At 41.3% G+C, this 12,740-nt stretch overlaps 1 protein-coding gene across 1 annotated transcript; it reads right to left on the bottom strand.

Annotated features, from left to right (window-relative positions):
* Positions 1-93: 93 nt before the first annotated feature.
* CCDC83 (coiled-coil domain containing 83) lies at positions 94-11,766 on the bottom strand (the record flags this gene model as incomplete). The annotated part of the gene is given in 6 exon segments (XM_029286837.1): positions 94-222; positions 1,369-1,460; positions 4,081-4,248; positions 6,061-6,229; positions 8,582-8,666; positions 11,669-11,766. Coding segments are annotated over 6 exon segments (741 nt in total), but the record flags the coding sequence as incomplete, so codon positions are not given.
* Between the last annotated feature and the right edge of the window lie 974 nt (positions 11,767-12,740).

The following is a 12,740-nucleotide window of genomic DNA, read 5'->3' as shown; positions in this document are numbered from 1 at the left end:
TCTATGTTTCCTGGTAAAATACATGGGAAATTCCATTGGAGGAAAATTCCACTTAGGGTTAGGTCATCATGCCTCTTTCTGCAGCCATGCAACCTCCTGGTGACCAATGGATCTGCTTTCCATTCGTTTTCTGTCCTGCAGAAATCAACTTACTTCTTCTTTTAGCCATTCGTATTCTTTAATCTCCCTGCGGCTGATCTTGTCAATATGCTTAACAGCATTCTGTGAAAATAATCCAAATACACCAAAAATCAAAACTGTAATCTTTGCATTGATAGAAACAAGACAGAAAAGTTAAGACAGGATGCCACAGGTATATATCAGAAACGTCACTCCACTCTGTCCGTTTTGTTTTTCTGCAGCTATTAATTTAGCAGCTAATGATATGTTGTACACGTGAGTCCTCAAATTATGACTGTAATGGAGCCTGCCCATCATAGTCGTAAATCATGATAGTCCTAAATTGGCTTGCCCACATGACCAACCTGATTTTACAACCATTTTTGTAGTGGTTGTTAAGCCAACACTGAGGTTGTGAGGTGATTGTTGCAGTCATTAAGTAAACAATGCAGTCATCAAGCAAACCAATGTTTGCTCTGGACTGGTTTTGCTGAACCCACAAAGTAAATGTCAGTCACTGGCAAAACCATCATAAAATGTGATTGCTAAGCACCAGAAATATGATCAAATGACTATGGGAGGATCAGATGCTGAAGCTTTGGAACTGGGGGAGAGGTTTGTCATAATTTTGAACAGTTGTAAGTTGAGAACTACTTGTATAAAAGCATTATAATGTTCTAGATTAGAATAATGTATCTATACTATCCACAGTACATTCAACAACATCAGCTACTGAAAAGGAATTTGGTAGTGTCTTTTCCAGGTAACAAATGTTCTTAAAAGACACAAGTTTTTATGTTGCAATCTTTTTTATATGACTATTAATAAAATTTTATTAAATGGTACCACTTGATTCCTCCTGATTTTCGCACCGTACTGAAGCTAAACATAACATGTAAACTAAGAGGATAAAAGAACTGCTAAGAAGAATTGTTTTGCTAAGTGGCTGGAATGTGATTGTGTGACTGCAGGCACGGTGCGGTAATTGTAACTTTGAGGACAGGTCATAAGTTTTTTGTTTTAGTCCATTATAACCTTGAATAGATGCTAAGTGACCAGTCATAAGTCGAAGCTTCTGTATGCCATCCTTTTCTATTTCTCCCTCCTGTGTTGAGATTTCACATCCCAGAATTCATCAGTGTGACTGGGGCATTCTGGGAAATTTCCAATATATTGGGCAGGAGCTAACTCTGAAAAACCAGATCAGGAGATGCGTCTGAGCGTCTGGAATAGCAAAATCAAACATACCTCAGTGGCCCATTCTTTCTTTAACTCCAACTGTCTCAAAGTGTTTTTGTCAATTCTATCCTTTGCTTCTTCCAAAGAAATTCTAAAAAATTCTTATAAAGGGAGAAGAGGGTGGTTAGGAGATGGAACATGCATAAAAAAGATCTACGGTCAAGCCTTTTTAAGATGCCATCCAGAATGTAAGTTATTCCAGAATTAAAGACAGCAATTCTGGTTTCTCTCAACTTTGTGTTACCATATAATTCAATGTTACTTGAGCAATGATTGTACAGTCTCTCTAAAAAAATGAAGTGCAATTTTTTTGCTTTTTTGGCCAATGCACAAAGCTTTCTTCAACTAGTGTTTCCAGATGTTTTCTTTCCGCTGTTCCCAGAGTTTCCCACCAGCACGGCCAAGAGGAATACAGGCTCCTGAAACATCTGGAAGACGCTATGTTGATTCAGCCCTGTGGTTCCATCTGTCCTGAGTTTCTCCAACTTAACATCTGGAAATAATTAGGAATGGGAACTTCTTGACATTACACTGAATCGGCCAACTGGCAATACAGAAATAAGTGGGATGAGGATCTGTTCGGATATTAAATTTAGCAGCTGGAACAGTGGAGTGTACAAAGATCCAGGACACACAGTGGTAGTTGATTGGTTGGAGAGTGCTGACTCCTGGATGAGGCAATCTACGCTATGATTGGTTGCTGTGAGTGTAAAGGGGGAGTTTCACTTTCCCCCCCGCCTTTTTCTTCTATGTGCTTCCCCCCCCCCCCGCCTTTTTCTTCAGCGTGCTCTGTATGCTTTAGGACTAACACAGTGTTTCTCAACCTTGACAATTTTAAGGCATGTGGACTTCAACTCCCAGAATTCCACTCCCAGAAGTCCACATGCCTTAAAATTGTCAAGGTTGAGAAACACTGCTAGGACTAACAGAATATGAATGACCTGCTCAAAGAGCCAATCATCACTCTTTCTCTCAGTCCCACCTACTCTATTAGGTTCTTGAGGGGAGAAAACTGAAGAAGGATGTTTGATGAATGTATATCATCTTTTACTGCTAAAGAAAAAGCGGGATATAAATTTAAAAATGCAAAAACGCTCTCCTCCATGTCTGTAGGGCAGTGGTGGTGAACCTATGGCACGGGTGCCAGAGGCGGCACTCAGAGCCCTCTCTGTGGGCACGCGCGCCGTCGCCCCAGTCCTAGGCCTTCAGCTGGGTTTTATAAAACCTTTTCACTTTAGGTCTCCGCAGCCATGTGCAAAAAAAAAAAAAAAAAAAGGTTCAATCAGTCAATTTCAACTTCTCACGGGAAAAAAAAGATCTTGCAAAGTTGGAATTGATTGATTGAACTTTTTAGTCCCACCTATCTGCCCTTACCACCGCAGCCACATCCACCCAATGGGCCACACACCCCCAATTGACCACACCCAGCCAATGGGCCACACCCAACCAATGGGCCACACCCACCTGGCACTTGACAATGCATAAGTGGGTTTTGGGTTGCAGTTTGGGCTCTCGGTCTCTAAAAGGTTCGCCATCACTGCTGTAGGGTATAAACTAGTGGTGCCAAGGCTATTAGGTGTATCAAATTCTATTTGGAATGAAGATAATTCCAGGAGCGCTTTGGAGCTTCTGAAAATAGCCTCCTCTTCTCTTAAGATCACATGGCAGTTGTGAGGGAGTTTTTACACAGCCCTGTTTGCTACAATTGCAGGTATGTAAGTATCACCACCCAATGCCTACCTCGGAAATTGGGTATGTAATTAGACTGAGATGAACATGGCAATTCACTATGCCCACATTTGATCTCAGTCTGGAATTAAAGAGAATCAACAGAAATGGAATGATGGTGATAGCTTGTCCTAAAGGTGTTTTTTTCAAAAGTCAACTGGACTTTCTTTGTTTTTGTGCTTGAAGAAGTTTCGCTTCTCATCCAAGACGCTTCTTTGGTTCTGACTAAATGGTGGGGAATGAAAGGATTTATACTCCTCCAGACAGCTGGTTGTTAGCACTTTGAAGTTGGGTCATTAGCTCTCTGAGAATCGTTGAGGCCACTTGGGGGTTTATCTGTACCCTCAGGGTCACCTGGATCAGAGTGCAAATGGGTGTGGACCCTTCTTGGAATCGCTGAAAGGACTGTGTTGTAAACGGGATAGGTGGTGCCATATCCCTCCCTTTCTGTTGATAGAGAGCTGCTCAATTTTAATATAGATGGTTTCTTTTACCCCTCTTTCAAACCAGTGGTCTTCTCTGTCTAGACCAGGGGTAGTCAACCTTGGCTCTTTTATGACTTGTGGACTTCAACTCCCAGAATTCCTGAGCCAGCTAAGCTGGCTCAGGAATTCTGGGAATTGAACTCCACGAGTCATAAAAGAGCCAAGGTTGACTACCCCCGGTCTACACTCTAGAATGTGGACTTTGCTATCTTCAACGATAAACCCCCAATTGGCCTCAATGACTGTCAGAAAGCTGACAACTGACCTTCAGAGTGCTAATGCCCAGATGACTACAAAGAATATAAATCCTTCCATTCCCCACCCACTCAGTCAGAACCGAGGAGGCTTCTAGGATGAGAAGTGAAATGTCTTCAAGCAAACAAAGAAACTGCAGTTGCCTTTTGAAAAAGCACTTGTGGGATAGCCATGACCTGGATGACTAAGAATCTCCATTGACACGGTGATAGCTTGAAACCAACTTCTTAGTAGGCCCCTAACAGACCCTTACCTGTCATTTCGTCAAGATCTTCCTTCAACTTTTTAATATCCTGTTCCAAGAACTGAATCTGAGTTGAGTGTTCGTTGCTTCCCACATTTTTGTAGGCAGTCCAGTAGTCTATTTCAGTTTGTTTTTGGATAAGTTTCTGTTCAACATAATGTATCTGGAAACGCGTATCTAGTGCAAGGCAACAAGGCATCATTTTCAGTACAGTTATAGTATGAATAACAGTGGTTGCTTCACAGAACTATTGACAAATACAGGGAGACCTGTATTTACGGTATATTAGAACTCAATGTACCGACTTCCCAAACCAATTAACATCACAAGTATCATGACTTCCTTCACAAGTGATGCGGTTTTGTTTTTATTTTTACTTTTATATTTAGATCCTGCTTGTTCCTCAGAAGCTTAAGGCAGCATCATTGCATTTTCTGTTCCCATTTTTCTCAGAAGCCATGGCTCTATGACAGGGGTCTCCAAATCTGACCACTTCGTGAACTTCAATTCCCAGAAATCCCCAGCCAGCATGACGAATTCTGGGAGTTGAAGTCCACAAGTCTTAAAGTGGCCGTGATTGGAGATGTCTGCTCTGTGAGATAAATTGAGAAGAATAAGTAGCCCCGAGTCCTCTAGTGCAGTGGTTCTCAACCTTTTTAATGCCGCGACCCCAACCGGTCGTAAGTCGAGGACTAAACCGGTTGTAAGTCGAGGACTAAACCGGCCGTAAGTTGAGGACTAAACCGGTCATAAGTCGAGGACTAAACCGATCGTAAGTCGAGGACTACCCAACCGGTCGTAAGTCAAGGACTTTCCCTGCCCGGGAGCGCCGCGCATGCATGGTTCCGCCCCCTGCGCCGGCCGAGGCGTAGCTGGCAAGCGGCAGAGACTGAGCAGGCCGACCACCAGCTGGTCCAGCTCAAGGGAGGTAAGGCACCCGCCGGAAAAGGGGAAAAAAATGGCAGACAGCCTTCCTTGGCGACCCCCATGAAATGGTCGATCGACCCCAAATGGGGTCACGACCCATAGGTTGAGAACCGCTGCTCTAGTGAATTTATGTGGCTGAGGGTAGATTAAATCTGAAGATTCTCCTTTTTTTTTTGATCAAAAGTTTTATTAGTTTATAATATACGATACAATGAAAATACAAAAGTAAATAGCGAAAAAGATGGAGAAGGGAAAAGAGAGTAGAGAAGCGAGGTAAGGGAGAAAAAAAGAAGAAAAGATATTGACTTCTGACTTCCTTCGGTGCAATAGAATATCAACTTCAAACCTCAACTTTTTACTTATACAAAATAATATAAACAAGCCATTTCAATAACATCAAGTCTATCTCACTGGTAAAAACCAAAATCGAAGTTTCATTTTTTTTCCACCTCAAGAAAACTCTCCTCTTAACCACTTCACCTTGCCAACTATCTTAGTTTTTAGATTTATGCGTGCCTCTCATTCAGGTGCTCAAAATGGAACAGGTGGAGCTAGTCCTCTATTTACGACCACAACTGAGCTCAACATTTCCATTGCTAACCAAGACAGTTGTTAAGTAAGTTTTGCCTCAGTTGACGACCTTTCTTGCCACAATTACTACTGCAGTTGTTAAGCTAGTAGTACGTCTGTTAAGTGAATCTGGCTTCCTCGTTGACTTTGCTTGTCAGAAGGTCACAAAAGGGGATCACGTGGCCCCAGGAAATTGTGACTATCATAAATTCTGGCCAGTTGTCAAACATCCAAATTTTGATCAAGTGACCATGGGAATGTTGCAACGATCATAAGTGTGAAGACAGTCATAATTCCCTTTTTTCAGTTCACTGTAACTTTGAACGGTCAATAAACGAATGGTTGAAAGTTGAGGACTACCTGTACACCTGTTCCAAATTTTCCCCCCATCACATCAAAGCAGCCACCCAGGAACATCCTGTGGGGGAAAAAAATCCTTAAAACCCTCCAGAAATGACCATTGTTCTTCGTCCCTCGAGAAGAACAGCTCACCTCTAATAAGTTTCTCCTGATCCTTGATGTACTGCCATTTGGCCATCATTGCTTTCTCAACATCATCCCGAGTAACGATTTCTATTTTTTCAAGCTCCTTCTCCTGTTCTTTCAGGTTCGTCAGCAGAGCTCGGATGTGTTCAATCTGTTCAGATTTGAGATGCTGATTCTGGTGGTGGGATAGAGAAGGCGTACCTTTGATGGTTTGAAAAAGTAAAGCTTGCGAAACTCATTCAGGCGTGGGCAAGCAAAACCCCCACCCAACATCAAAAGCGATTTGGAACAATGTTCATTGTCCTCGGATGGTTCCGATGGAAATAATGGACTCTATTTGTGCTTTATTTATTTATTTATTTATTTAGCAGACAGGATTTACATGGCCGCCTTTCTCACGAATGGGGCATCCAACACCCTGGTTAAAAATCCCATAACTATTTAAAATCAATAAAAATAAATAAATAAACAGAGAAAGTAAACAGAGGAAACCCAAGAACTTAGGACAACAGACTCCTGTAAGTGCAAACGTCACTCCCTTCTGGCACTGATGATGTTACCTGGTTTGGTAATGAAACGTCTACAAGAAAGCCACCAACTTCAGAGAGCATCAAAAACCCCACAGTCGTTGTCCTCCTCCTCCTCCTCCTCCTCCTCCTCCTCCTCCTTCTTTCCGCAAACCCACTCCCTTCTAGCACTGATGATGTTACATGGTTGGGTAATGAAAGATGTGCAAGAAACCCCAACTTCAGAGAGCATCAAGGACCCCACAGAACTCCTGTTTGATTATTTTGCCTTGGTGCAGAAGTATTTTAACCAGTAAGCTGCAGCTCAACTCCAGCCTTACCCCACACGATATGTCACTGCTTCTTTACACAGGATGAACATAACCTTTATTTATTTATCTAGTTTATTTATATAGCCACCCAATATTGTCACTGATTCAATGAACATGGATTTGGGCAAATTCTGGGAGACAGTGGAGGACAGTGGAGGACAGGGGCAAGCAATGCTCCATGGAATTACAAAGAGTCGGATATGATTTAGCACCTAAACAACAAAACAGAGCCACCCATCTCACAAAGACATGACCTTAGATAGTTAAAACCTCCATAACGATTTAAAAACAATCAAAACAAATAAACAAAGTAAATGGATAAGACCCAGGAAACTTGGAGAATGAACAAAACTTCATGTCCTACAATCACCTTGCAGGTTCTCTAGACAGGGCTCTTCAGACTTGGCCCTTTTATGATTTGTGGACTTCAACTCCCAGAATTCCTCAGCTAGGCACGCTGGCTGAGGAATTCTGGGAATTGAAGTCCACAAGTCATAAAAGGGTCAAGTCTGAAGACCCCTGCTCTAGGATCAACAAGGCTAGCGGGGAAAAAAAACACATTTTGTAAAGGCCTTTTGTAAGGCTGACAGAGATGGGGCTAACTTCATCTTGGGAGGCTATGGGTGGGAGATACATACCACCAACTGAAGCTGTGCTACTCACTAAACTAAAAAAATTCCTGTCCTCATTTGTGATCCCTAACCTGCCAAAGACACAATGCAGGGGAATTGTGCTATCTCAGTTTTGCTGGACAAGGTAATTTAAGGACAGGGATTGGTGGATTCTTGGCAGCCCTCCCCCCCCCCCCCCAGAAAATGTCACCACCTGGCAGCAAAACATCTGCCAATCGCTCTGCTCCATGTGGGAAGGCACTGGGGAGGAGGGCAAGATTTTACAAAGAGCTAGATCAGCAGATTTAGCCATCTGTCAAGGTGTTGCTCCCATTTTGTCCAACTGTTTGGCACAAATGCATTCAGACTAGAGAAGGGATGTCCAATCTTGGCAACTTTAAGACCTGTGAACTTCAACTCCCAGAATTCCCCAGCCAGCCTGAAGAACTGAAAAAGCTTCTTGGATGAGAAGCAAAAAGTATTCAAAGAAAACACTAAGAAAGTCCAGTTGCCTTTTGGAAAAAACACTTTTGGGTTAACCTTGGCACAATCCAGAGCATTTCCAATCTCTCCACTTTTAGAAACCTGGAGCCATTGCTGCTTCTCAGAAGCAGTTATTAGAATTTAAAAGCTGGTATGTGAAGAACTGATTCTCAGTTCTATATCAGAGGTCCCCAACCTTTTGAGCACCAGGGACCAGTTCCATGGAGAGAGGTTTTTCCACAGACCGGAGGGTGTGTGATTTTGTGTGCTCCCTGCATTTCACGGATGGGGCTTTGCTTGTTTGTGCAGACCGGTTGCTGGCATGCCGCAGCACGATACTGGTCCACGGACTGGGGATTGGGGACCCCTGTTCTATATTACAAACAGGTGTTTTGTAACTAAGACAGGATCCCTCCTGAACCAGTGGTGGGATTCAGCCGGTTCGTACCAGTTCGGCAGAACCAGTAACTAATTTTTTGTTGCCCCAGGCCGAGAATGGACTTCCGGAAGCGGCATCCACACAGAGAACCGGTTGTTCACATATTTGAATCCCACCACTGTCCTGAATCACAAGGTGGTTTATTTGCTTGCTTACTCTTTCTTTGCTTCTCTCATTCTCTACTTCCAGTTGCTTGATTTCACCGAGAAGCTGATCAATGACCTCTTCCTTAATCTGAATTCTGAAGGTAATTAAAGACAAAAATAAGCTGTCACGCTTTCAGAAAACAAAAGCTCTCTTTGCAAGCAAACATAGAATACAAGTGGGAGAAACAGGTCGAACATTTGAATTCTTTGCTTCAGGTTTTATTTAAAGGACTGCAGTGAAACCTTGATTCAGTGAATGTTGACGCAACAGACCGAAATCCTAATTTGTGTGATCATTTTACCACAATGTTTATCATTTGCAGAATGCAAATGAAATTGAGCGACACAAATGAGGTTATTTGCATTGCCACATACTGATTGAAATGGACAATTGAGAGTAATGGCTGCCCTGTCATCCCAACGGGTCTGTTAAGCCAGATTTTACTGTGACTAAAGTGGAACATAATCTCATTTGCAAAACACTTTTTCTGCCAACTGATTAATCTCCGTGAGCTGAAAGCACACATTTAGTGATGATTTAATCAAGCATTTAACAACTATTTTTGCAGATTTTCCCATTATTGTATCCCAAAGAAGCTGACAGCTAACAGTTCCTATCCCATTTCTTGGTAGTTTTATGCAGAATGAGGAAAAAATAAGATAAATCAACCATGCACTCCCAAAGTGAACATAATTGTGGGAAGAACCGTTTTCTGCTGCTTTTTCACTCCTCAGTGTATTAAAGCAGGGGTCCCCAAACTTGACAACTTTAAGTATTGTGGACTTCAACTCCCAGAATGGCTGGCTAAGAAATTCTGGAAATTTAAGTCCACATGTGGCAACTGAGATGTAGTTCCTAGTAGGGCATTGTTTTGTGTGTACCCTCTAGTGATCATGAAGTTTGGGTTTGATCATGGATCTAGAGTTTCATCATGGAGGGGACAGAATTAATTAACCCAGTGGCCAGCAATGGCAACTGAGATGTAGTTCCTAGCAGGGCCCTGCTTTGTGTGTACCATCTAGGTCTAGGACTTGAAGTGATCATGGAGGGGTAACATTAGTTAACCCAGTGGTCAACTGGGGAATAAATTTAACACAGTCTAGACTGGAGCTAAATCTAATCAGGTTCAATGGTTATTCAGTTGAATCTTTGACTCTGCTTATTTATTTACAGGTCAACACTCTATGCCTGTTGAGTCTCTTGGACAGCGAGACAAAATATTATAGAAAAATAATTTTCAAACCTTTTCAGGCTGTGAGAATAATTAGACAAAAAGTAATCACAGAATCCTCAACCAGGAGGCAAAGCTCTAAAAAAAATGGGCTACGTTTTGAGTGAACCTTTCTCTCTCTTGGTCTCTTATGAAATTCCATCAAGTTCATGTGAAACCTTTAGGTTCCCTGCTGTAGTGAATATATTTCCCAGAACATGGGCTGATTTATTTGTTACCAAACAGTAAAGTCATTATGAAAAAATGCCAGTGACTACCGTATATCAAGTGCAAGCTCTATTTTTAACTGTCAAGAGTTTAAATTTTGTGCATTTTTTCTCCTGCCTGCTCTATGTAAAGGCTACCAGTGATTTTGGATAAGAGAAACAATTTCCATCATTCTGTGTGAACTACATTTTATAATTCCCCCTTCCCCTTAACACTCCCCTGTTAAATGTTGCATACACGTTGGCTCTCTAAATTAAAATATTTACTCTTAACTTCAAAGCAGTTTATTATCTTCCTGTATATTCTGCTGATTTATAATTTGGCTTTCCTGCAATTAGATTTCCGCTCTGTTCCATTGGTTGAAAAAGCAGTCTTAGACTAAACTTTGCATAATAAACCTGGTTTTGAATTGTCATTCTTATTTTTGACTGGTTTGGAAGCTTACACGCCACAATTCCTTCTACCCATTAAGTCTGGACTCTTGGAGAAAACATGGGATATAAACCTAACTGATAAATAATGGAAATACATCAAAAGATAACTTGGGGGAATTCTCACTAACAGCTCAAGGAAAGCTTAGCACAGAAATGTAATTGACTATCAAACAATAAAGTAATCCTGGAAAATGGTAGATGGGAGAAGACAAAATTTAATGAAATGTTCTACAAGAAGGCATGGAAGAATGGAAAGAATCATGAGCAGGAACAATTGTAACATGTTCCTGCTCATGATTCTTTCCATTCTTCCATGCCTTCTTGTAGAACATTTCATTAAATTTTGTCTTCTCCCATCTACCATTTTCCAGGATTACTTTATTGTTTGATAGTCAATTACATTTCTGTGCTAAGCTTTCCTTGAGCTGTTAGTGACCAATAACTGAACCAATAACTGACTGAAAAAAGTAGAGATAGTCCTTGACTTACAACTGTTAACTTAGCAACTATTCAAAGTTATGATGGATCCTGAAAAAAACCACTTATGACTCGGATTCAAAGTTCTGACAGCCGCCCACCCTCCCTCTAGTCACGTGACGACATTTTGGATGCTTGACAACAGGTCTGACTGTTTGCAGCATCCCACAGTCATTATGATATTTTGCAGTGGGGTTGGACTAGAAGACCTCAAAGGTCCCCTCCAACTCTGTTATTTTGATAGTTTTTAAAAACAGCAGAAAATGGAATGTTTTTTTATTGTGTTCAGTCATTGTAAATCCTGCGTTTTACAATGGTTTTTTGCTGGAAGAATGTATTTTTTTGCCAGTAAAAATGTTTTTTTTTTTTAAATTCTGTAAAAGTAAATAATTAGTATTTACTTTTAGCATCTGGCAAAAAAACACCCATTGGATAGAATCGGTTCACTTAACAACCATCATATTCATTTAAGGACTGTTGCATTTGTTTAATAACTATGGCATAATGGCTAAAGTGTTTGTTTCATGACCACTGGAAAAAACAAACAAACAAAACCCCATGACTTGAGCAACTATAATTCCAGGCTCAGTTACAGTCGTAAATTGAGGATTACCTCTATAGATCTACTCCTGCCATTCTATAAGTTCAACTGGATAGAGAATAGTAGTATTGCTATCCCACAAATAGGCAGTCAGTTCACTAAATAGAGCTAAAGTAAAATTTTGAATTTTTACGACTTATACATACTGAAATGCCAACAGGGCTTCTGGAAAATAGGTTCTAGGCTCTTTGGAAATTTGTGAGATCCCTTTTTTCTTCTTATCCTTCTTCTTTTCCTTTGCCATGGCTTATGTCTTTGTGAGGTCAAACAAATCTAGAGGTCAAGAAAGATAATAAATTAAGACAGTACGTAAGCAGTGGGGCTGGTGATTCCAACACAATCCTACTGAGATTTCTGAGAAATCTTTTCTACTATTACTACTGATTTCCTGAGGATGAGGTACAGACTGCAGCCTAAATAATTATTTATTTAGCTTTCCTCGTTATCTTTAGAACAGTTCTAGGAGAAAGACCTATTTATAAATTGAAAGCTACGTTTTGGAAATGTTTATGGAGATTCTCAGTCCTCCAGGTCATGACTGTCCCAACAGTGCTTTCTCAAAAGGCAACTGGACTTTCTTGGTTTTTCCTTGAAGACTTTTCACTTCTCATCCAAGAAGCACCTTCAGTTCTTTTTCAGAACTGAAGAACCTTCTTGGATGAGAAGCGAAACATTTTCAAGGGTAAAAAAAACAAAACCCAAGAAAATTCCAGTTGTCTTTTGAAAAAAGCACTTTTCGGATACGTTTTGGAAAGCAAATCTCCAGCGGGTGCAAACTTTAATTATTACAGCTTGGGTTGAATAAACATTTGCAACCCATTTTAATCAAAGGAGTTGAATAAAAAAAGGAAAAAAGTGATAAAGTACAGGTAGTCCTCGACTTACAACAGTTCGCCTAGTGACTGTTCGAAGTTACAATGGCACTGAAAAAAGTGCCCCCCAAGCCACAGCCAAGCAAGTCAACGCCCGGCGGCGCTCTTCCTCCTGTCCGAGGTTTTCATTGTTGTGAGCATTTCTGTTGATGATTGGCAGCGGGGGTGGGGTGGGGGGGGTGTTTGGTTTTTATTCCCCCCGTCTGCTAGGTGGTTGCAGCAGGTTTTGGTCACTTCACATGACCCTGGGACACTGTGACTGTCATAAATATGAATCAGTTGCCAAGCATCTGAATGTAAATCACAAGACCCTGGAGAGGCTGCAACATTCCAGCTGATCAGCGCT

Source organism: Protobothrops mucrosquamatus, unplaced genomic scaffold (assembly GCF_001527695.2).
Source record: "Protobothrops mucrosquamatus isolate PMUCROS unplaced genomic scaffold, P.Mucros_1.0 scaffold5354, whole genome shotgun sequence".
Classification (NCBI taxonomy): Eukaryota; Metazoa; Chordata; class Lepidosauria; order Squamata; family Viperidae; genus Protobothrops; species Protobothrops mucrosquamatus.
Note: the sequence above shows the minus strand (reverse complement) of the source record. Positions and strands in the feature narration are given on the sequence as shown.